Genomic DNA, 21720 nt, shown 5'->3' on the forward strand with positions numbered 1-21720 from the left:
GCTCATCCCTTCTCCCTTTCTTGAAAATGGGCACCACATTGGCCCTTCTCCAGTCCTCAGGGACCTGGCCAGAGCACCACGAGTGCTCAAACAGCTGTGCCAACGGCTCAGCTATGACACTGGCCAATTCTTTCAGCAGCCGTGGATGGAGGTCATCCGGTCCTGCTGACTTGTATCCATCCAGCTCCTCCAGGAGCACTTTAACTATTTCAGAACTAACCGCAGGCGGACTGGTACCATGTGGACATCCGTCAATGATCGAGGTGGGGGAATTGGCTTGGTCGGTACATAGAAATACCAAAGCGAAGAACTCATTGAAGAGCTCTGCTTCTTTCCCCGCGTCAACCACCGAGCCATAGTCCCCACAGCGCCAAACCTGGACCTGGGTGTGAGCCTCCATGGTGAGCAGTGCTGCCCGGACAGATATGGGGGAGTCATGAAAATAGAGAATCACAGATGATCAGAGACTTTATCCTGAACATTATTGACAGAATCTGGGAAGCTTACGTAGCTGAACCTCAAAAGGAAACACTTTAGCAGGAGTTAAAAATAAACCATGAGGGATTTCTGGAGAAGCAATGTTTAGTCCAGTGACCGGGGCAGTAAACAGGGGCAACAAACAAGGTAAGCAGTTGCCAGGCCAGTTCACTGTTCCCCTTCTCCCCCCACCCCCCATATCTGTCCAGGCAGGACTGCTCACCATGGAGGCTTACACCCAGGTCCAGGTTTGGCGCTGTGGGGACTACGGCTTGAATGTTCCTTCCAGTGACATCCAGGTGGGGGAGTGCCTGCATTGTGAGTGGTGCCTCCATGTGGTGCGTCTCAGGGGACAGGAAAGAGACAGGAGGTGGTGAGGTTCCAAAGTATCCTCCACCATGAGAAGTTCATTGATTTGATGCTGAAGGAGACCTCCAGGACTGTGGAGGAAGAAATGCCAGAGGTAGTGCTAGAGAAGACAGAGGACATGGACTCCCAAGAGGGTGGAGGTTTGTGACCTCTGGCAGCAAACAGAGATCTTCACCTCTACCTGCAGTGATTTGTCTGGAGAACAGATATGCAGCCCTATCAGGAGAGAGGAAGGAGCATGTTCCATTGGTGGAGGAAGACAGGCCAGGCCTCCCCAAGGTGGGAAAGATCTAGACAGCTTCCACTAAGAAGTGATGGGTGGTGGTAATTGGAGACTGCCTTCTGCAGGGGATGGAGGGAGGCATCTGCCGACCACACCTGTTGTCTCAAGAAGTCTGCTGCTTGCCCAGAGCCTAGATCCAAGATGTCACGGAGGGATTACCAAGACTCATCTGGCCCTCTGAATACTACCCCATGCTGCTCATCCATGTGGGAACCAGTGATACTGCCAGGAGAGACCCTGAGTGTATCAAAAGTGACTATAGGGCTCTGGGTACAAAGGTGAAGGGGTCTGGGGCTCAGGTTGTATTCTCGTCAATCCTTCTAGTCACGGAAAAAGTCCCAGGCAGGAGCAGGTGCATCCTGCAGATCAAAACCTGGCTGCACAGAGACTTAGTGGGATAACTGGCATAACTAGAACACTGTCATGGATAGGTATAAACTGTTCAGGAAGCACAGGCAGGAGAATAGAGGAGAAGAGCCATATGATTGTTTATGTAAATGAGCCATATGATTGCTTAGAGTTCCAGTATGAAACTGGAGATAGGCCTGTCAAGAGTTTCTGGGTTAGGGTCAGAGGAGAGAGCAACAAGGGTGATGTTGTGGTGGGGGTCTGCTATAAACCACCAGACTAGGAGAAAGTTGTGAATGAGGCTATCAGAAGTTTCCCAATCACAGGCTGTGGTTCTCATGGGGAACTTCAATCACCCTGACATCTGCTAAGAGGGCAATACAGCACTGTGCAGGCAATCCAGGACGTTTTTGGAGAGTGTTGGGGACAACTTCCTGGTGCAAGTGCTGGAGCAGCTAACTAGGTGTCATGCTCTTCTTGACTTGCTGCTTAGAGACAGGGAATAATTGGTAGGGAATGTATTAGTAGATGGCAACTTGGGCATCAGAGACCAAGAGATGATTGATTTCAGGATCCTGAGGAAAGGAAGGATGGAGAGCAGCAAAGTAAGGACCCTGGACTTCAGAAAAAAAAGCAGACTTCCACTCACTCAGGGATCCCATGAGCAGGATCCCCTGGGAAGCCAGACTGAGGGACAGAGGAGTCCAGAAGAGCTGGCTGCACTTACTGAGATTGCAGGAACAAACCATCCCAATGGGCAGGAAGACTAGCAAGTATGGCAGAAGACCAGCTTGACTTAGAAGAGAACATTTCAGTAAACTAAATCACAAAAAGGAAGCTTATAAGAAGTGGACACTTGGACAAACAATTAGGGAGGAGTATAAAAGTATTACTCAGGCAGGCAGGAATGAACAAGGGAAGCCAAAGTGCAATTGGAGTTGTAGTTAGCAAGAGACATGAAGGGTAACAAGAAGGGTTTCTACAAGTATGTTGGTAGCAAGAGAAAGATCAGCGAAAGTGTGGGTCCCTTTCTGAATGGGGGAGGCTATCTAGTGACAGAGGGTGCAAAAAAGGCTGAAGTGCTCAATGCCTTTTTCATCTCAGTCTTCAGAAGCAAGGTCAGCTCCCAGACTACTGTACCTGTCAGTACAGTTTGGGGAGGAGGTGAGCAGCCAACAGTGGTGAAAGAACAGGTTAGGGACTATTTAGAAAAGCTGGACATATACAAGTCTGTGGGGACGAATGGGAAGCATCTGAGAGTGGTGATGGAATTGGGTGGTGCGATTGCAGAGCCACTGGCCATCATCTTTGAAAACTCATGGCAATCAAGAGAGGTCCTGGATGATTGGAAAAGGGCAAACAGTGCCCACATTTAAGAAAGGGAGAAGGAGGATCCAGGAAACTACAGACCAGTGAGCCTCACTTCAATCCCTGGAAAAATCATGGAGCAGATCCTCAAGAAATCCATTTCTAAGCACTTGGGCTAAGTACAGACAGTCAGAAAGCCTGAGGCTGAATTGATTCAGTCTTTGCAGGTTAGTCTAAGCTGCAGAATTTGAAACAATAAGCAAATAAGCACACTTTTGTTTCAGGAAATCCAGCCACATACTTGCAGTGGCTCAAGCCAGAAGCCAGGGGGTGCTAGAGCATGCCTGCCAGCCACCACCAAAAGGGAGGGCAGAGAGAAAGCCCTGCTGGAGCAGAGGGGACATGGTCAAGCCCCAGCCCGTGCTCTCCCTGGGCAGGGGTGGCGGGAGGGAAGGCAGTGGCAATGAATTCCTAGAAGTTGAACAAAAATAGTTCTGTCTCTGAAAAACTATAAACTAAACTAAAGAGCTATAAATGCAGCCTGGGCTGTGTGTTTACATACTCTTCCTGCTGCCCCCAAGGTCTCTGGGATTTGCCGTCCAGAATCAGAGCAGCAGAACTCTCATGGTTCCTCATGACTTCCTCAGCGAGTTTGCAGATGACACCAAGATGAAGGGAGTACTAGACATGCTGGAGGGTAGGGCTAAGATTCAGAGTAACCTAGACAAATTGGAAGGTTGGGCCAGAAAGAATCTCATGAGGTTCAAAAAGAACAAGTGCAAAGTCCTGCACTTAGGACAGAATAAGCCCATGGACCTGTAGACGTTGGGGACTGACTCGCTGGGCAGCAGCTCTGCAAAAAAGAACCTGAGGATTACAGTGAAAAATAAGCTGAATATAAGCCAACAGTGTGCCCTTGTTGCCAAGAACACTAACAGCATACTGGGCTGCATTGGCAGCAATGTTCCCAGCAGGTCAAGGGAAGTGTTTATTCCCCTCTATTCAGCACTGGTGAGGCCACATCTGGAGTACTGTATCCAGTTTTGGGGCCCCCACTATAGAAAGTAGGTAGAAAAATTGGAGTGAGTCCAGCGGAGGGCAAAAAAAAAAATGGTGAGGGGGCTGAGGCACATGACTTATGAAGAGAGACTGAGGGAACTGGGTTTATTTAGCCTAGAGAAGATGAGACTGAGACTTAGAACAGGCATCAGGCAGAGTTTAATAGCAGAATTCAAGGTCACACCATTTATCAAAGATACTTCAGTTCCCGAACTGAAGAAAAAACTTAAGGAGTTTATAATAGCCTACAACTACCTGAAGGGGTATTCAAAAGAGAATGGAGCTAGACTGCTCTCAGAGGTGGCAGATGACAGAACAAGGAGCAACAGTCTCAAGTTGCAGCAAGGGAAGTTTAGACTAGATATCAGGAAGTATTTTCTCACTAGGAGGGTATTAAAACAGTGGAACAGGTTACCCAGCAAGGTGGTGGACTCTCCATCCTCGGAGGTTTTTAAGACGTGGCTAGACAAAGCCTTGGCTGGGATGATCTAGCTGGGGATGGTCCTCCTTTGAGCAAGGGGTTGGACTAGATGACCTTCTGAGGTTCCCTGTAACCCTAATTTTCTATTATTCTATGGTACTCCGAATTAGAGGAATAGAGTAAGAAGAGAAAAAAGATTTATTACTAGACACTAAGAGATATATCTGAAACTCCTATAATAAATCCTATATTGTATCAAGAAAGTGTAAATAATTAGACCTACTTGCCATACTGACTGAGAAATTACCAGAAAATGAATGCTTTGACTGTTACTGAAAGGGATCAGTAAATGTTTTGTCCAAAGTGGTATAAGAAGACTGAATATTTGAGTGCATGGTAAGATGAGGAAAATGTCTCCTCTAATTGCAGCACTGGCCTATAAGGCAGGTAGACTAGGGTCCAAGTCTTACACCTACACAGTACAAACATCAACAGTTCTACTGCGAGTCAGATGTTTCAAGGTTTCAGAAGGAATAAAATTTGCCCTTGATATATGTGGAGCAATGGTGTAAGAGACTGTTGCATAAGAGAATGTTGTTCTATGTGAAAACATCTAAGAGTTGGGAAATGAAAACTTCATCCCAAACTGGGTATGGCTGCAGAAGTGGCGTGTCATGTCTGATGGGCATAGGGAAAAAGAAATGGATTTGGCCCCACCCTAACAGGATAATCTCCCAGTGTATGGACATGCCTTGGCCTACCTACATTCATCCTTCCACAGAGCTGCAGAGAGCCACACAGCAATCATTTCTTTGCATGGGAGTAGATTTATCATTAATGCCATCTCCTGAACATTAACATCTCCTTTGAGGAACCGGTTTACATTCATACAGTATCTTCATGATCTAGCACCTGTACTTCTGTTCCTTAATGTAACCATTTCAATAGCAAGATAGAAAATGTTCATCCAGTCCCAATAATAAAACGCTACTGCACGGGGGTGAGCCTGTACAGTCAAGTGGGCTTTCAACACATAAAAGTTTCCTAAATAAAGAAAGTAAAACTACTTTTCAATGTTTCAAAACTTTATAGCACAGAGAAGGGGAACATGCCAGTGTGCCTTTTACTTACAACCTCATGACATGGAGTAAGCTAATGAAATGCGACTGGCCAGCTAGCTCCACAATATCATATAATATGCGACATACAGTACCTAATATCTAGAAAAGCTAACTGCTATTTTTGTTTAGTGGCTACACAGTAATGTACAACACCCATCAGAAGACAGGGAGACACCGTTAAAGAAGAAAGTGTTGATGAAAGGTGAAGCACAGTGCAATCTGTAGTCATGGACAGAAGCTTAGATTTTAAAATAAACAGTTATTTAGTGTGGCGATACTGTCACTATAAAATGTAATTTGCTGCAGTTCTGTTGAACAATTATAGCCTTTATTAAAAGTGATTCATTTTGGGCCCTGCAGTTAAAAGCAACACTGGGAGTCTAGAAATGACTCTTTGGTGCTTCAGAGACAAGCAAATGTAGTTAGCCAGCAGTGAGGGACCATCTGGACCAGAATCCTTCTCCGACCATTCAGAATGCCTCTACCCAAGAAAATTAAAGACAGTACTTGGGGAGCTACACCATAAACTGTTAAGTACTAAAGCTGCAACTAAATCACATCATTTTCTACAATATTATGACAGCAACCTTCTGGGCAGGCACCTGAATTTTGCCCAGAAGCAATTTACAGCTACAGGTGGTTAAGAGAAGAGGCATACTTGTGGGGTCTAACATCTGCAGAAAGACTGTTATGCTTTCCTACAGTATGAATATTGCATTATAAATGTATATTAATACTGGTATTACAGGGGCTATGCTGAGTTCACTAAAGAGAGCTCCTGGTAAAGGACTAAAAAATAGGGCTGTTACAGCATAGTTTATTGTGATGTAACTGGGAGCCCAGATCCGAGTCAGGATAGAGCTTGATGAGGCAATATATATTGTGCTACTGTGCATACCATAGTATGTTAAAGATGAAAGCATTTTACATAGATCAGGCTTTGTTTCTTGGAAGACAAGAGACTGCTCCAGTATACTCCACAATTTCAATTATGTGGAGATTTGTCTCTCTGACTCGTCCTGTCATCAGATAACTTCCATGAAGACTAAAGTAATGTACAAACTTGCCTAGCCTGTATATTTCTCGAGAACAATGATCCCCAATTCTGTTGTGCAAAATTATCAGAGAAGTGTCAGAGTTATGGTTGATCAACCCTTTGCCCTTGCATACAAGCAATAACTAATTCAGTTAAAAATCACTAACTTTCAAACTCAGCAAGTAACAGTTAGTTTAGAAATTGGGCTATAGGAATCACCTGAACTTCAGCAAGCAGAGGCTGCTGTTGTCAAAGAAAGGGTACATACCCCCCTTGCTAGGGACTATAACATATCTTGGTGAGGGCCTTACCTTTGTATATGTTGCAACAAGGCTTTCTCTCTGACAGGTGAGAGTAAAGGAATTTTAAAAAGGGTAGAAAATGAGTGGTTTTGTAGTATGTTTCACCATCTGAACATGCCACCTGAAGACATTTTACCATTTATTTACAGAAAAGCATTCTTGTCTTTAGACTATCATATTTTTTGTTTTGTTTTGTTTTTTTATTTAGATCCCTGAAAAGCACAAAACAAACTTCTATGTGTTCAGCTAATATTTCAATACCAGAGCTGGTGAATCTTATTTTGTAACACAAATTGCACCATTTTTTTTCATTACCAACTTCCTATCTAGGAATTCATCTTTCACTTGTAGCAAAAGTCCAGGAGAATCTCCTAAGTTGAGCAGCATTGCATTTTCAGGAAGATATTTATTCATGAAGGGAGACAGAATAAGATACACAAATCACAGAGAGTATTGAAAAATAGTAAATAAATGAACAGTGTATGACGGAAGAAAAAAATGTGCGATTATGCAGACTCAGTACTCTATGAATATCTTAACTCCTAAGCAGAGGCAGAAGGGAGATGGCATAGCTGCTTTACATTTCAGTTCTATCGAAAGTGATTTGCTGAATTTAAATAAACAGATGAATCTAGGATAGCCTTCTCCATTAGATCTTTGAGTAACTGCTCTCCTTACAGCTACCTGTAGGTGTAAGGGGAGCAGGGAGTTTTCTCAGCATTCATCACAACAAAATGCTGCTATGATAAGCATGCAGTAAAAAAAATCAGGTTTTGTATTCTCCCCATTCTATATTTTTCAAAATGATAAGAGAGCTTCTGCCTTTTGTCCATTCCCTCCTAAACACAACCCATAGTTGTTGCAGCTGCTAGCTGTTTCAGTACATTAAATGGACACACCAATTGCCAGAGTGACATACAGAATGATAGCTCCCCCAGATACTGCCTCCACTGCATTTTGTCTGCTTTCTCAACTCTTATGTAAGTCAAGTAATATTTAATAAAAAGCCAAGAGTATTTGCCATGTGTTATAGTCCTTACCCTGATCCCAAGTTCCACATTTTCTCCTCCATAGACTTCCATGCCTTCATCAAGCAAGCCAATTTCTTGGAAATATTGCCTGTCTACTATGAAACACCCAATCAGTGCTGGACTTCTGAAAGAATACAAACAGAACAACAAAAATCAACCAAGAATATAAGGGCAACTTCTTCTCCTGGGTCATTCAGTCTGTAAATAGACAAAAAGGTACCAAAATGAAAAGGACTTATCATTCATAAGAGTGCATCCCTAATCCATAGTTACTGTTTGGTGTGTGTCCCCTCCTATCTCACAGGGAATGGAACTAAGCCAGGCAGTTTACACCAGAATAAAGCCAGTACTATTTTACTGCCATTTAGCTTCTACTTACTGTGGAATGAAGCAGGCATATGACAAGTTTGAAACATGGTTAAGTTTGTCTCATCCACTCATATATGCTATCCATATAATCTTATATTTGCTATCCTTATAATCTTATAATATTTTGTCTATATTGCTGACTCATACCAGAAATATGACTGGGGACTTCAGCACAGTTGCATCCAAGATGTATTTGGCCAATTCTGCCTTATTATGCCATCCTTTTTTTTCTCTCCTCAAGTGAACTCAGTAGTGGTGAAAGGTACTGGATTGCAAATAAAGTTGGATATGGAAAGTTTCAAGTTATCTACAGAATAGCTAAAGGATGTACAGAGACAGTGATGTTTTATTGATGTGCTTTGTTTGTCCTTGTGCCCCATCTTTGTGGGACTAGCTATTGCAGGAAGAAGGGAGCATAGTCTTAGCCACTCTGTTCTTGGCTAATGAGGGTGCCAACTAATTCAAGTGCTTAATTCAAGTGCTCAACTAATTCAGATGTCCAAGAAAGCATTTACTAACTTTAAGCGAGCATGAATTCGAGGATGTTTTCTTGAATCAGGATCAACACTAGAAATATATGGGACCACTTGTGCATTTCACCGAGGGGTTTAGACAAGATGACACTTAAGGTCCCTTCCAAACCTATGTTTCTATGAAATTCCTAATATTTTTCAAACATTGCTAACCTGGGTCAAATCTGAATTAAAGTTTTAGGGCTGAGAGACTCCACATCTCATTACTGAGTCATCTTATCCTATTGACATCATATCCTGAGTCATCCAGCGTCACTGTTGCATTAATGTGGTGAAGCTCTAACCATACAGAATAAAATGTTTCCTCTACTTTGAGGGGGCAGGAAAGGAGAATGCAAAATGATTAATCTGACTTGAGCAGTGTTTTTACCTTATCATGCATGCTGGGAAAAAGAAAAATGGCACTGTTGTCACTGCATCTGCCTAGGGAGCATTGGAAACACCAGGGTATTAATTAAAGGACACAGGGATTTGTAAGGCCATGGGGTAAATAATTCTGCATTTTTTTGGAGCAGAAAAATGAAGCCATGATAAATGTAGACATCTGTTCTTTTTTAAATTATAAAACGTAATCACAAAACCTTAAAATTCTGCCCCTGTACAGATTTATACATTTCTGATGTTGACCTACAGTTTTACAACTTCAGAATGAGGAAAATTATTTCTAATGTATTTAGCAATAAAGAAAATGTCAGTCAGCCTGATGTCATTTAAAAAATTGTTGAGGAGTAGAAAGGTTTCTTAATGTCTAATAAAGTAAGAAATCTCTTTGCCTTATTCTAATTCTGCTATATTTTCATGACTTTCCTTCCAACAATGCCTCCAGAAATAATTTGTTGGTTATTGGAAGAATGGCCTAAATAGAATCAGGAATCCACACACACAACTTAATTTGCTGTTACTATTACAAAACATTCTTCTATAACACATCAGTAAAATACATGCTTCAGGAGAATGGCTAGCTCTCAGCTTCACTGACTGGTGCTGCAAGGTGCAAATCTAAATGCCAGCATTCTAATGAGTCACATAATTACTGGGTACAGTGCAAAATCAGACTCATTTTTTAGTCTAAATTTAAATAAATTTATTTTTAAAACTTCAGAAAAGCATACTATAAGTAACAATTACTAAGCTTAGATCAAGCCACTTTAATATTATTAATTCATCATATCCCTGTGAAGTAAACATTATTGTCCAATATAGGAAGTCCCAGTCTCTTCATTTGCAATCCTGTTCAGTACCATCCTCCTCCTCCTTAATGAAACACGGGGAGATGGAATGGATCAGTGCTCCCCACAGATAACAATCCCAAGTGACAGATCCTAAACAGAGCAATCAGGCTGAAAAGAAAATACCAACTAATAGATCCATTTTGAGCAGTCCCAATGGTACAAGTTTTGGTACCTTAGTTTCAATTGCCTTCTCTTCTTGTAGCCATTTTTTAAGGAAGCCAGAGAGTAGGTTACAGGAAACTTATTGCAATTTGTATAGAAAGAAGGAAGTATTAGAATCTAGACAGAGAGGGTTGGAATTCCTAGGCATATTTTCATAAAGCAGCCCTACCAAGCTACCTCAGAGTAGCTCAGAGTACTTCAATATCAGCCTGACAAAAGAGGTGTTGAGCTAAGTTATACAAAAGTAAAGGTTTAACACACTCTACTCCTGCATACCAATGGACTAACGTAGGGCCCTATGAGATTATAACACATAATTGTACAACTATGCAATGCAAATAATAAATCTAATCATCACATCTTAATTTTATCATTCTGATTGTTGTACATTTGTAAACTAACTTCTCTTTCTGGATCATTACTATTAAATTAGCAGACAAAACATTGTAAAAAGCAATGTGGAATCAAGTATTCAATTCTGCTCTTTTGAGTTTTATATTCTTCTTGACTCATTCCATAATAATGAAGTAGATTAGAACAAAACACAGAAACGATATAGCTTTTCTGCAGTTATATCGGCAATCCTTAAAGAAGCAGAGAAACTTTAAAAACTTTTTTTAACCATAATAACAAACAACCCCCTTAACCTTTGTTAAAATGGGCAGATGTACCTTGCCCTTTCATTATTTATCAACTACAATTGAGCACTTCCTACAGTTCCTCAACCCAGGTCACAGCTACATGTTACCTTATTGGAGCAGTTGAGTTTTCCAGCTTCCACCATGATTTTGGAGGATTTAGGTATCGGCACCACAGCTCCCAGTCAAACCCCTGTGCAGATAGGGGATACTCCTCTATTTCAAAATTATCATACTTGATGTTATCAAATGAGGGAGAAATGACCCTTTTTCTGTTTTCCTTTATCCTGATGAGCACTGGCTCAGCCCTAAAAGAGAATGAAGGAGCTGAGTTTGTTTCAACAGAAATATAACACTTCACGTACACAGTAGTTAGCTTTGTATATTATTTAAAGCTAAATTCTGCAGCCTACTGACTTCAGAAATTATTTGACTACATAAGTTCACAGGATTCAGCCAAAATAATACTATGAAGCATCAAATCTAGCATGTTATCCAATGCTATTATAGCCTGGATGCTAGAAGAAATGAATTCTGTCTTATCTGTGATCTTTCACACACTAGTTGCCAAATAAAGATGGTATCTCTAGGCCATCAGTATGATCAAGGGCATCAAGAAGATCAGAGTTAATAATAGAAGTCCCGTAGGGACAAAAGCTTCTATTATTTTAAAGACACCATGTTTTCCTTCAAAAAGTAATAAAGATATTAAACTTAGGTTGGATGACTGAATCATTACTACTTGCAAGAGAAGCTGCAGTTACAAAGACCTGCTACTGAAGTTCCCCTGTTTAGCCACAGAATGGGCACAGTAAAGTCATTGTTAATGAAAGATTAGAGATGAGCACGATAGTGGTTGCATAACATGAAATCTCTTCACTACGAAGTTAGCTGAGACAACCAATTAATTTTTGGAGGGGCCATTGCAGATACATTTTGATAACAACTGTTGTTGACTATTGGACTAGGCTAAATTGGACTGATTGATGATATGGATTGAAACCAATGACCTAGGAGCACAAAAGCTTGGTTTCCCACTTTCATCCCACATAACCCAGACATTTTTAACACCATTTATGTTCTAATTCAAAAGTAATTGTAAAGAAGATCAAGCAATACAAGCCTATCAAAGAAAATTCTGAGACATTGCCATGTCATTTTTTTCTCACATGTAAGTCAGAGTAGTTAATTATACAGCACAAATCCTTCCGAAACAAGTATTCAGACTGGCACTTTATGCCACATTATTACTTTCTTTAAAATATGAAATATTTATACTATCAGTCCACACAGATCCTTGCCAGGTCCTACCTTTCCACTTTCCCACACACTCTGAAACCCCAAACTGCAGATGTATTATTCTGACATATTAACAGTGGGTGCTTCCAGAATTACAGGTTTAGACTTGGAGCTTAACAGGGTCAGAGTCAAATTCAGGCAGAAATTATGCATGTGTACAGAGAGAGAGCATACACTTATACACCTTGCAGCATGCGGCTAAAATGGCTTCAAGAAGATAACTTAAAAACTCAGTTATGCACCTGCTTAAATATCTTGCTGAATACAAATCTCATTCGTACCTTCTTATGCTGTATGATGTACAAAGCAAAGCTTTTTCAGTTCTTCTATGACACTCACAAATAATGCAAGAGTATGAGTGGGACTTTTTCAAGTTATTTAAATACAGTGCTTACAAATGTGAAAAGTGTCCTGATGAACAACACATTATTCTCCTTGGGTTGGCTGAGATGCCACTACACCTCCTCAGAGGATCCCAGCAACATATGGATGTTGGCCCTAACTCATTATAAAAAATTTATAAGCCCCTTCGAGTTTGCTTTGCACACAAGCTTGTTATACGACTGACCTGTTCCAGTTAGCTTCTCCATGCCTAAGTGACTACTTTTCATCTTTACACAAGGGATTGATAAAAAAACAAGTAAAAACAGAGCAATAACATAATATGCATATAGACATCTGATACGTAATTTAACAGGGAGTAGTAACTCACAAGCTTGTACTTGTCTAATGTAGTTCTATGCATTTATTTGAAAAACATACTGTGACAGATAGTAACCCAGTTCTAAAAATGAGAATCTTCCTAATGTGACTTACATTTTTATGAAAATTATTTTTTCATAATTATCTCTATATTTAAATTGACATTAAAGGATCTGTATACACCTTGCAGTAATTCCATGCAGTAATTTATGAATGATATATAAAGAAATAGTAACAAGGTACCCTATCAGAAGAACAGCAGAAGCAAGACACATACCATCCCACATTGAATTCCACATGGGCATCAAAGAGAGCAACTACCGGTGCAGTAGCCACTCTCCATCCACTAACTCGAGACCGGATCAGGCCTTCCTGCTTGCTATGCCGGACCACCTTGATGAAACCAGGCTTTCTTGTGTTCACCTCATCAACATACTCCTTCAGCTTCTCCTTGAGTTCCTCTACACAAAGGAATGGGCATATCATTATTGTCTGTTATTTATATAGGTGTAACAGTTAGGAATCCCAGTCCAAATTGGGGCCCTGCTGTGCTATGCATATAGCACATTGTGCATGCATATAGCAAGAGACAAACCCTGGACCAAAGAGCTTACAGTCAAAGACCTTGTCAACATGGTAAGTTAAACCCTTACTAGGAAAGGTGTCATTTTAAATAGCTACAGGTGCAGGACAAGAGAGACTTTTTCTGGTTTAGATCAATTGGTGTTGGAAGGGACTCAAGCTAAATTGAAAAGATTACTTTTCCACCAGAATAAGAATGCTAAGGAGTTATACTGTCATAACTATCTCAGCTTAACTATGCAGCTATAATTGGTAAAAATGTCCTGTGTAGTCAAGACCTAATAAAAGAGACCAAAGTCAGAAGTAGAAACAGGAACATAAAATATATAAAAGAAACACAGAGCATACAATAAGTTATTTGTACATTACAACCACCAAAACCCCATCATCCAACATTAATTAACATGACATAAAATACAGTGTTAGCACATCAAATACCATGGAAAGGACTATATTAATCAATTATGTGCATATGTGAATATTTTTATTGCAGTCCTGAATAAGGTAGCAGTTACAGTATGTAAATTTGATGTTTGAAAAACACAACTATTTCCCATAAAAAAACCAACTATTTTCCATAAACTTTCTTTACTTATGTTTCATGCAGAAAAAAAAGGAGAGAGACTAAACAACAGATTTATGCTTCCCCTATGTCTTGCTTTATCTGCTCTTGGCCAACACTGTTCTCTGCTGAAAAGATTCTTCATTTGCTGCCTTTCTCTCAGCATAGCTAGGCAGGGAGCAGTGATGACAGTAGAAAATAATCATTTCCTAATTAAAATATTAATGTGTTTACTATACAGTTACTATAGCTCTGACCCAAAGGTCACTGCAATAAAACCCAATATGGAGAACAAAAATGTTCAGTTAAGATTCACTAATTTATTATTGTTGTTTTATTATTTATATTTGGTAGTACTCATAATTCCTTCTGGCTATCAGGGTCTCAACATATGAAACACAAATATCCATAGTTTTGCTACTGAACTGGAAATCATAAAATTCAGGTTCAAATCCTGTGTCTGCCACAGCCCTCCTGTAAAACCTAGGACAAAACACTTAATATCTCCATGCCCCAGCTCTTCTCTCTAGAATGGGAACAACAGATACTTCTTTTACTTCTGGTCTCTAAAGTGTTCAGTTTCTAGAGGCAGAAGTTGCCTTCTTCTATATACTTGTGTAGTGCCTAGGACAACGGGACTCTGAACTCAGATGGGATATTCAAGGGCCTATGCTTAACATTGCCTCCCTGGCCAGGTGTCAGCCAGTATTTGGGAACCTGAAGTTCTGTTTCTGTCAAAAGGAAAAAAACTAGTTATACGATCAGGCATCTTTGTTACAGCCCTATTTATTCATTAAAAAAAATGTGCAGCCTATTTTTTCCCTTGAACACAGTAGGGAAAAATGATAGAAGACACATTTCTTATTTAGAAAACCAAACCTGCTTCCCAGCCAATCCCGTACTACAAGGGCTATGAACAGATGGCCCATTTTCCCTGGAGGAAGCCTTTTGTCCCAGGATCATATAGCTGTGTGTTCTCACTGGCCACCTACTGGCAAAGAAGCAGAAATGCAGTTTGGAAGAGTGCATGTAAATGACCGTGCTGCTCCTGTTTTGATCCAGGTCATGGGTCAAATGGCTCCTCTTTTGATTTGGACAATAGGTCAAATGTGATGTCTGCCTACAGCCAAGGAATCTGTGACTGTTTCTTCACAGGGCTACCTGCTGCTTCTCAGTCTATTCCATCCTGCTGTTTTCTGCTGCTGATACACAAAGACATACAAGAGCTCCACAAATTAATGCACTAGTCCATGCTTTTTCAATTTGCCCCAGGAAAACACAATTCCTACACCAGATTTGCTCAGGCTTTCCATGCTGGACCACCATTCAAGAAAGGGACATTTAATTTTTTCCTTGCTTAGCTTGCAGGAAAGGTGTCTAGCACTCCGATCAAATTCAGTAAGATCTGTTATTGTCCAAAGACACATTTGCTGAGAAATATTAAAGAACCCAAAAATAATAATAGTATTAATAACAAAGAGCTCCTGAATGTGTCTTATTCTTGACTCAATATTTTCATGAAGATGAAATGATAGCTTTTCCTCATCTTATTAATTTTAGCATTCAATTTTTTTGCAGTATCTCTATTTCATTAATTTATTATTTGAATTTGCCATATAATGTCTGTCTGGATTCCTTTCAAAAAATTAACATTACTTCTTCATCACTAAGCCCATTTGACAACCTAATGTTAATTTGTCTCTCTTAATTTGCCTCTCTTAATTTGCCTGTCAAAGCAAGTAAAAACACAGCCCTAAAAAGTAAAGCTCAACAGAAGTCAGGGTTTCATATTATATCACTAAGGTAGCAGCAGCTTGGCATTTCTCACACACTGGGCACACAACGCTGAATCAATAGCAAACTCTGAGTATTGTATGAAACCATATGTAAGTCTGAAATTGGTCAAATATATCAAAAGCTGGATCCCTTTGGAACACAAGAGTAAGTTCTGGTAAGAATGACTGATTTAAGAGTATTAGGATACAATGGCAAAAAAGCAATATATTTGGCATGAGGTGCACAATGCCAGTTAGCATTCAGGGGGTTTAGTCAGGGACAATCCTACCTTGAGCAGGGGGTTGGACTAGATGACCTCATGAGGACCCTTTCAGCTCTACTTTCATATGATCCTATGATCTGCATGCAGGGACTGTGCAATAGGAAGCAGCAAGAGAGTTACTTTACTGAAGGTATTCCAAACTCAGTGACCCTGACCTGCATGACTAGGGAAAATGGTCAAGGGGACTATGTCTTTTCCTGCCTGGGAAAGTATTGCCTCCAAATACCCCTCATGCACAACCATGAATGAAGCCTTAGCAGAGTTGGTTCCAACATCATTCAAGAACTGTGCATTAAATCAATGCAAACTGTGATTAACTGACAGGGGAAGTGATCTCATCATATTTGACTAGAAATCAGTTTAAACCTTTCTCTAGTATACGAATAATTAGGGACCACTGCAATTTGGGCTTCAAGGGATTTCAGGGGAAAGCCTGAAATTTAGCATTTCCCTTGAAGTCCCAAAACTGCAATTTGGCCTGAAAAAAAAAAGTTTAAAGAAAAGTTACCTGAAGCATGGATAAGAAAGGCAACAGAGCCCTGGAAACACTGAAAGCCCTATGTGTTTCCAGGGGCAGTCTAGTACAAGCTGAGCCCCATGCTGAACACATTCAGTACTACTGGCAGTTTGTGGCCGAAGAGCTGGACATCACACTGGATGCACAGTGCATGTGCCAGCTAAAGGATCTCCTGGAGGAGGAAAACATTAAAGATCAGGTGGCTTTTGTGGCAGATAATGCCACAAAATTCATGGAGATCCTCACTTGGTTTGAGGGCTGGCAGCCTTCCATCCAACAGGTTCGCAACAAAGCTGGGTTGAAGCCATGGCATCACTGCACAAACTTTCCAAGTGTTAATGAGAACAACAGCAGAGAAGGGAGTTGTTTCAGGCAGTAGCTGCCAAGCTACACCAATATTACAGATAAGATCCCTCCAGTCTTCCAAGGTTCAGGCAATCACCTGCCACATTCCTTAGGGCAGTGCAAATTTTTTACCCAAACCAGGTGGCTCTGCTGAGCTTTGATGCTCAGCTGCTCAAGTCCAATTCTTGGTGGAGGAAACAGCATGGGCAGGAGCATCCTGATTATGTAAACAGGGTCAAAGAGTACCAGCTGCCTGTGAACGTAAATGTATTCTGGGACTTCATCACGTAGCAGTTCCCAGAGCTATACACTTTGGCAAAACTGTACCTCACGATCTCCATGAATTTGGTGGATGCTGAGCATGCCATCTCCATCTATGACCAAGCGTTCACTCCACAAAGACAGGCTGTGTCACTTGAAACATGGAGCTGCCGCTGACATTTCTTATTATTAACATAAATGTTGCAGCAGTGGACTGTGCCTGAGGGTCAGCATTCCATAAATGTTAGCACTCAATGAAAGCTGTTGTTTAATGATGGTTATTTATTATGGTTTCATTAAGACTTCTCTATGCTAAGCTTTACTTAAAAGTTGTCATTTAATAAGCGGTGAGCTTTATTCCTTAAAACAGCTGAAGAAAAGGCTGTGTGTTACTGTTCAATGGTAATCAGCACCATGGCGGGCCCTCTGAGCCAGAGGGGTGAGGGAGCCCGCCTCAAAAAACGCCTGAAATTAGCTCTGGCGAGCCTGCAGGGAGCCCACTTTTCCCCATGCCGGAGCCTGAATTACAACTGTCCCTATTAATAATTAAGACTGCAGCTGGGATATGTAGAGATTTTACAGATTTTCCTGGAAATTATTTTCCTCAGAATTTCTATATTAGATCAATCATGTCTTTCTTATAAAAACCAATGACTGCCTATCATTACATCAGGAATACGGTCCATTATGCATGTAATATAGACAATACCAATGTATTCAAAATTAGATGAAATCATCAGAAATCATCTGGTTTGGCTGAAAAGTAGGAACATTTTATTTAAGTTTTCTATTACGCTTGTGTAAAACAAGACCATATTCTCACTGCTGCCCTCTATAGGAAATTCATGGTTGTCAAACTAACCACCAAGACATCAACAAAAAGCATTTAAGTTATTGATAAGGTGCCCTGAATTACTGAAATAATTTGAGATAAATTCCCCATTGCTGGGATATAATACCATGGTGATCCAATATAAGAAAGTAAATCTCAAAGCTTCAATTTCAGTGTTAACGTCTGTATCTAACTTTGAAAAATAAAAGGAAGTTATATTTGCTGTAAGTCATGGAGAAGCCATATTTATAGCATTACTGTAGCATTTCTGAGTGAAATACATAATGGGAAAGCACACTCTGAGTTAAGGACTTTAAAATCAATACCCTCAACACTGTCATTGTTTGCCCAGTCTCCATTCTTTTTAGCTAACAGATTGTCTTTGATGTTACTTTTACTTACTTCTAGTGTATACTTTTCTCTCATATCAATTTATCTTAAATGCTTTAGGTAAAACCCAAAGCACTGTCTGTGGCAAGGTTTGTGATAGAAGTAGATAGCAAGCAGAACAGAAGCATTGCATTCAAGATCCCTGCCTATATACTAGAAGTGGTTCGGAGAGGCCTCAAGGCAACTTCACAGCACTCTGTTACTGTTGCTCCCCAATGGGACATGTTGACTAGGTACAGACATTTAAAAAGCCCACGGCAGACTCGATCTAAGTTACACGGCTTTTTGTAAGTGGCAAAGTTTAGATTTGCAGTGAACAGAGCACACATTCGCCCTTTCGTGGGAGGGAGTGAAAATCTTAGACTGGGTTCCACCATTTTTAATATGGTCTGTGTGCACCAAATTTCTGTTCTGTTACAGGTATAGACTGGTTGCCAATCACGTATATGGGTAAAAGTGTAATCTCTGTACCTGACCCTTGCGCTCTGCTTCATGCTTACTGCAGGAAGTAAATGGGGTGGGTGAGCAGGGAAAGGTGCACAGAGGGTGACTCAAGTCATGTGACACATACAAGTAAGTATACATTCTTGGTATGTTATGCACTAGTAATGATCCCAGTCCAAGTCCCAATCCTGCACAGCTGAATGTTTTGCCACTGAATTTAGTGGACCAGTGATGCTCAAAGAGAACACCTGACCACATGGTGCCAAGGCATCTGCATATATAGAGGTGTATCTGCAAAAAAACAGGACACAATCCAGCCCTCAGGCCTCCTCTTGCCATTGTTATTTGCAAAATGTTTCCATGGCATGCAAGATTTGCACCCAGGGAGAAACCTAGATGTAGCATTATCTTGAGCCTTTGCCTGGAAACCTTGCTAAACCTGTCTCTTTCCAAAAACAAAAAAAAAGACTCTCTTGCTGGCATCTCAACTGAGCCAGAGGGCATAGCAGGCTGGGTCATTCTAATGATCAAAACTGTTGATATTAGTATTTAGAAACTACACAGAAACTCCTTAGCAGGATGCTCAGTATCAGAATTTTCATGCAGTTCTCACTTTTACATTGCGAATTTTTTGCAAGAAAGATCCGAGCCTTTGACATTTTAGAGCAATAAAATCAGTGGGACTGGAACAGGAGACTTTCCCTCTGCGAAGGATTATAGTGTCAAAGTGGTAGCAATGGTCTTCAGCGGCAAATTTTTCAACCTATATTCTTTTTTTTTTAATGCAAATTAAATGAATAATAAATCCAAAACACCCTTTTTCATTAATTATTGTACTTCACTGCCTTGTGCTGCCTAGGGAGAAGGATAGGAACAAGCTAATATGTCATCTTCAATACACAGCTGATTTTGCTTCTAATTATGGAAACAAATAGATTTATAAAGATATAAGTATTTGTCTTTCTTCCAGGAACATGGAAAATAAAAACTCAATTTGTCTAAAATGGATGAGTATGGTTGGAGGGAGCTAACAATGCACACGCAGGATGAAGAATGCTGCACTTGGAAACTACAAACATTCTAAGTTCTGTACAGTTAAAGTAAGAGAGGCATAAGACATATGTTATGATAACACTGGTGAAATGTATGAAAAGCAATTTTGTATTTTACTCTGCTATTTACATATTTTTTTCAAACTAAGATAGGAGGATCTTTCTTGCAGGAAATCCAACCCATTTCAACATTGCAAGGTAGAGCCTGAGAATCAGCTCATGAAATGTTATTTCCTCAGTCGCAGAACCTACCTCATGTATGCTGCATAAAGAGACTGGATAGGTTGGAGGCATGGAATGAATGCACTGGCTGCCTGTGCCACCCTGTGATCAGTCCCATTAGAGATTAGCTGGGATTTTAGTATTTTAACAGTGGTGTCCCCTTCACAGTGGGGATTCCCCATTAAAAAGGTAGGCCTAGGGTATCTGTGGCTTGAGAAAGGCTCTGGTCATGCACCATCTACTAGAAAGATGCAAACTGCTTAACCTTTGCAGCTACCTTTATTCGCAGGATGCTGAATAGGCAGTTGAAAGCCATGACCCTGCCTTCTCTCCTCTGCCTCATCCTCTGCCCCAGATGAGAAGGGGGCACCTTGCAAGAGCCACAAAAACTCAAGTGGCCTTTTTAAACTCTCCCCCTTCTCCACATCCACCTGAGAGCCCTGGGAGGCAGCAGGGAAGCATATCCTTCTTATTATAAATCCAATCACTCATGTAATGTAGTCTTTCCAGATTAGATCCCTGAAGGGAAAAAATATCAGCACATCATACGCTGCACTTCCAACCAACCACACACAAATTGGGTGAAACTGCCCATGACAACGTAACTCCTCTCCCCCATTTGGAGTCTCCAGTGACTGAACTTGAATTCATTTGGTAATTCACAGAGATAATAATGGGTTGCATCTGTGATAGCAAGATATGCTAGAAAGAAAACTGACTGAATTCTTAGCTGGTGTAAATGGACAAGGCTCTGTCTGTCTTCAGTGGACCTATGATGATCAACAGCAACCATGGATCTGGCCCCTGGACTTTAAAGTGTTATTGATACAAGTAGTGTTGTTGTAAATAATAAATCACTGCATCACATATATAGAGAAATTACTTAAAGGACTGCCAAACAAGCTTCATTTTCAATAACTTGAATATAAGGTACTCCCATTTTGAGTGCTTAAATACATCCCCACATCTCTTGAAACAATTACATCTGTAAAATCAGACACACCTGCTTTGCCCAAACATACACATTCACTGGGGGTTTTTTTCCAAAAAACCCTACTAAGTTAGCAGTTATGGTTTGCTAGCAGCTAAACAAATGATCTTATATGATAGCTTTACTCAGGATTGCATTGTTCTATAAAAGGGATAAAATCACATGTCTTCACAGTGATTGCAACAGAATATACATGTTACGTCCCATTGCTGTCTTCACAAATCCCAGTGCTCTAAAAGGGTGACATTTATGCCAAGGGTCTAGGCATTATTTAAATTCCACTAAAATCCAAGCACTTGGCACACAGGTGAATTCCATCTAATGCACATGCAACAGGAGTTATTTTTCCAATACGTAAACCACATTTAAAAAAAAAACTGTATTACTCTCTGTGCCATGATAAGCAGACTGAACGAATTATATACAGCCAGGAAAACCATGCCCTGTGTCATATGCATTATTATTACTTACTGTATTTTCTCACATACAATGTGCACTGTTTCCCCCCCAAAAAACTGCTGGAAAATGTAGTGCGATTACCACGCGGGGCTGTCCGGAGCAGGCACAGGCAGCCCCAGGCCGGCTGCGAGTGGCTGCACCATGGGGTGCTGGGCATCAGGCAGGGAGGGACTGCTTTCTCCCCCCGCCCCACGTTCAGCACCACCTTGTAACCTGGCCCCACCGCCAAGCTCAGTGGTGCTGAACACGGGGAAAAGTGGCCCCTTGTCCGCCCCATGGCCAAGGCCCCCTGCTGCAGGCCACCCCACGCCCGC

At 40.9% G+C, this 21720-nt stretch overlaps 1 protein-coding gene across 6 annotated transcripts in view; it reads right to left on the reverse strand.

The window, feature by feature from the left end:
• Positions 1-21720, reverse strand: part of GALNT18 (polypeptide N-acetylgalactosaminyltransferase 18) — a 432273-nt gene that overhangs the window by 96838 nt on the left and 313715 nt on the right. For all 6 annotated transcript variants that reach the window (XM_025208203.1, XM_006027099.2, XM_025208206.1 and 3 more), the window contains 3 exons: positions 12968-13151; positions 10800-10997; positions 7765-7879 (listed from right to left, as the gene is read on the reverse strand). In XM_025208203.1, the coding sequence (XP_025063988.1) occupies positions 7765-7879; positions 10800-10997; positions 12968-13151 (497 nt within the window). The remainder of the gene's footprint in view (positions 1-7764; positions 7880-10799; positions 10998-12967; positions 13152-21720) is intronic.

This window comes from Alligator sinensis, unplaced genomic scaffold (assembly GCF_000455745.1).
Source record: "Alligator sinensis unplaced genomic scaffold, ASM45574v1 scaffold352_1, whole genome shotgun sequence".
In the NCBI taxonomy this organism is placed as follows: domain Eukaryota; kingdom Metazoa; phylum Chordata; order Crocodylia; family Alligatoridae; genus Alligator; species Alligator sinensis.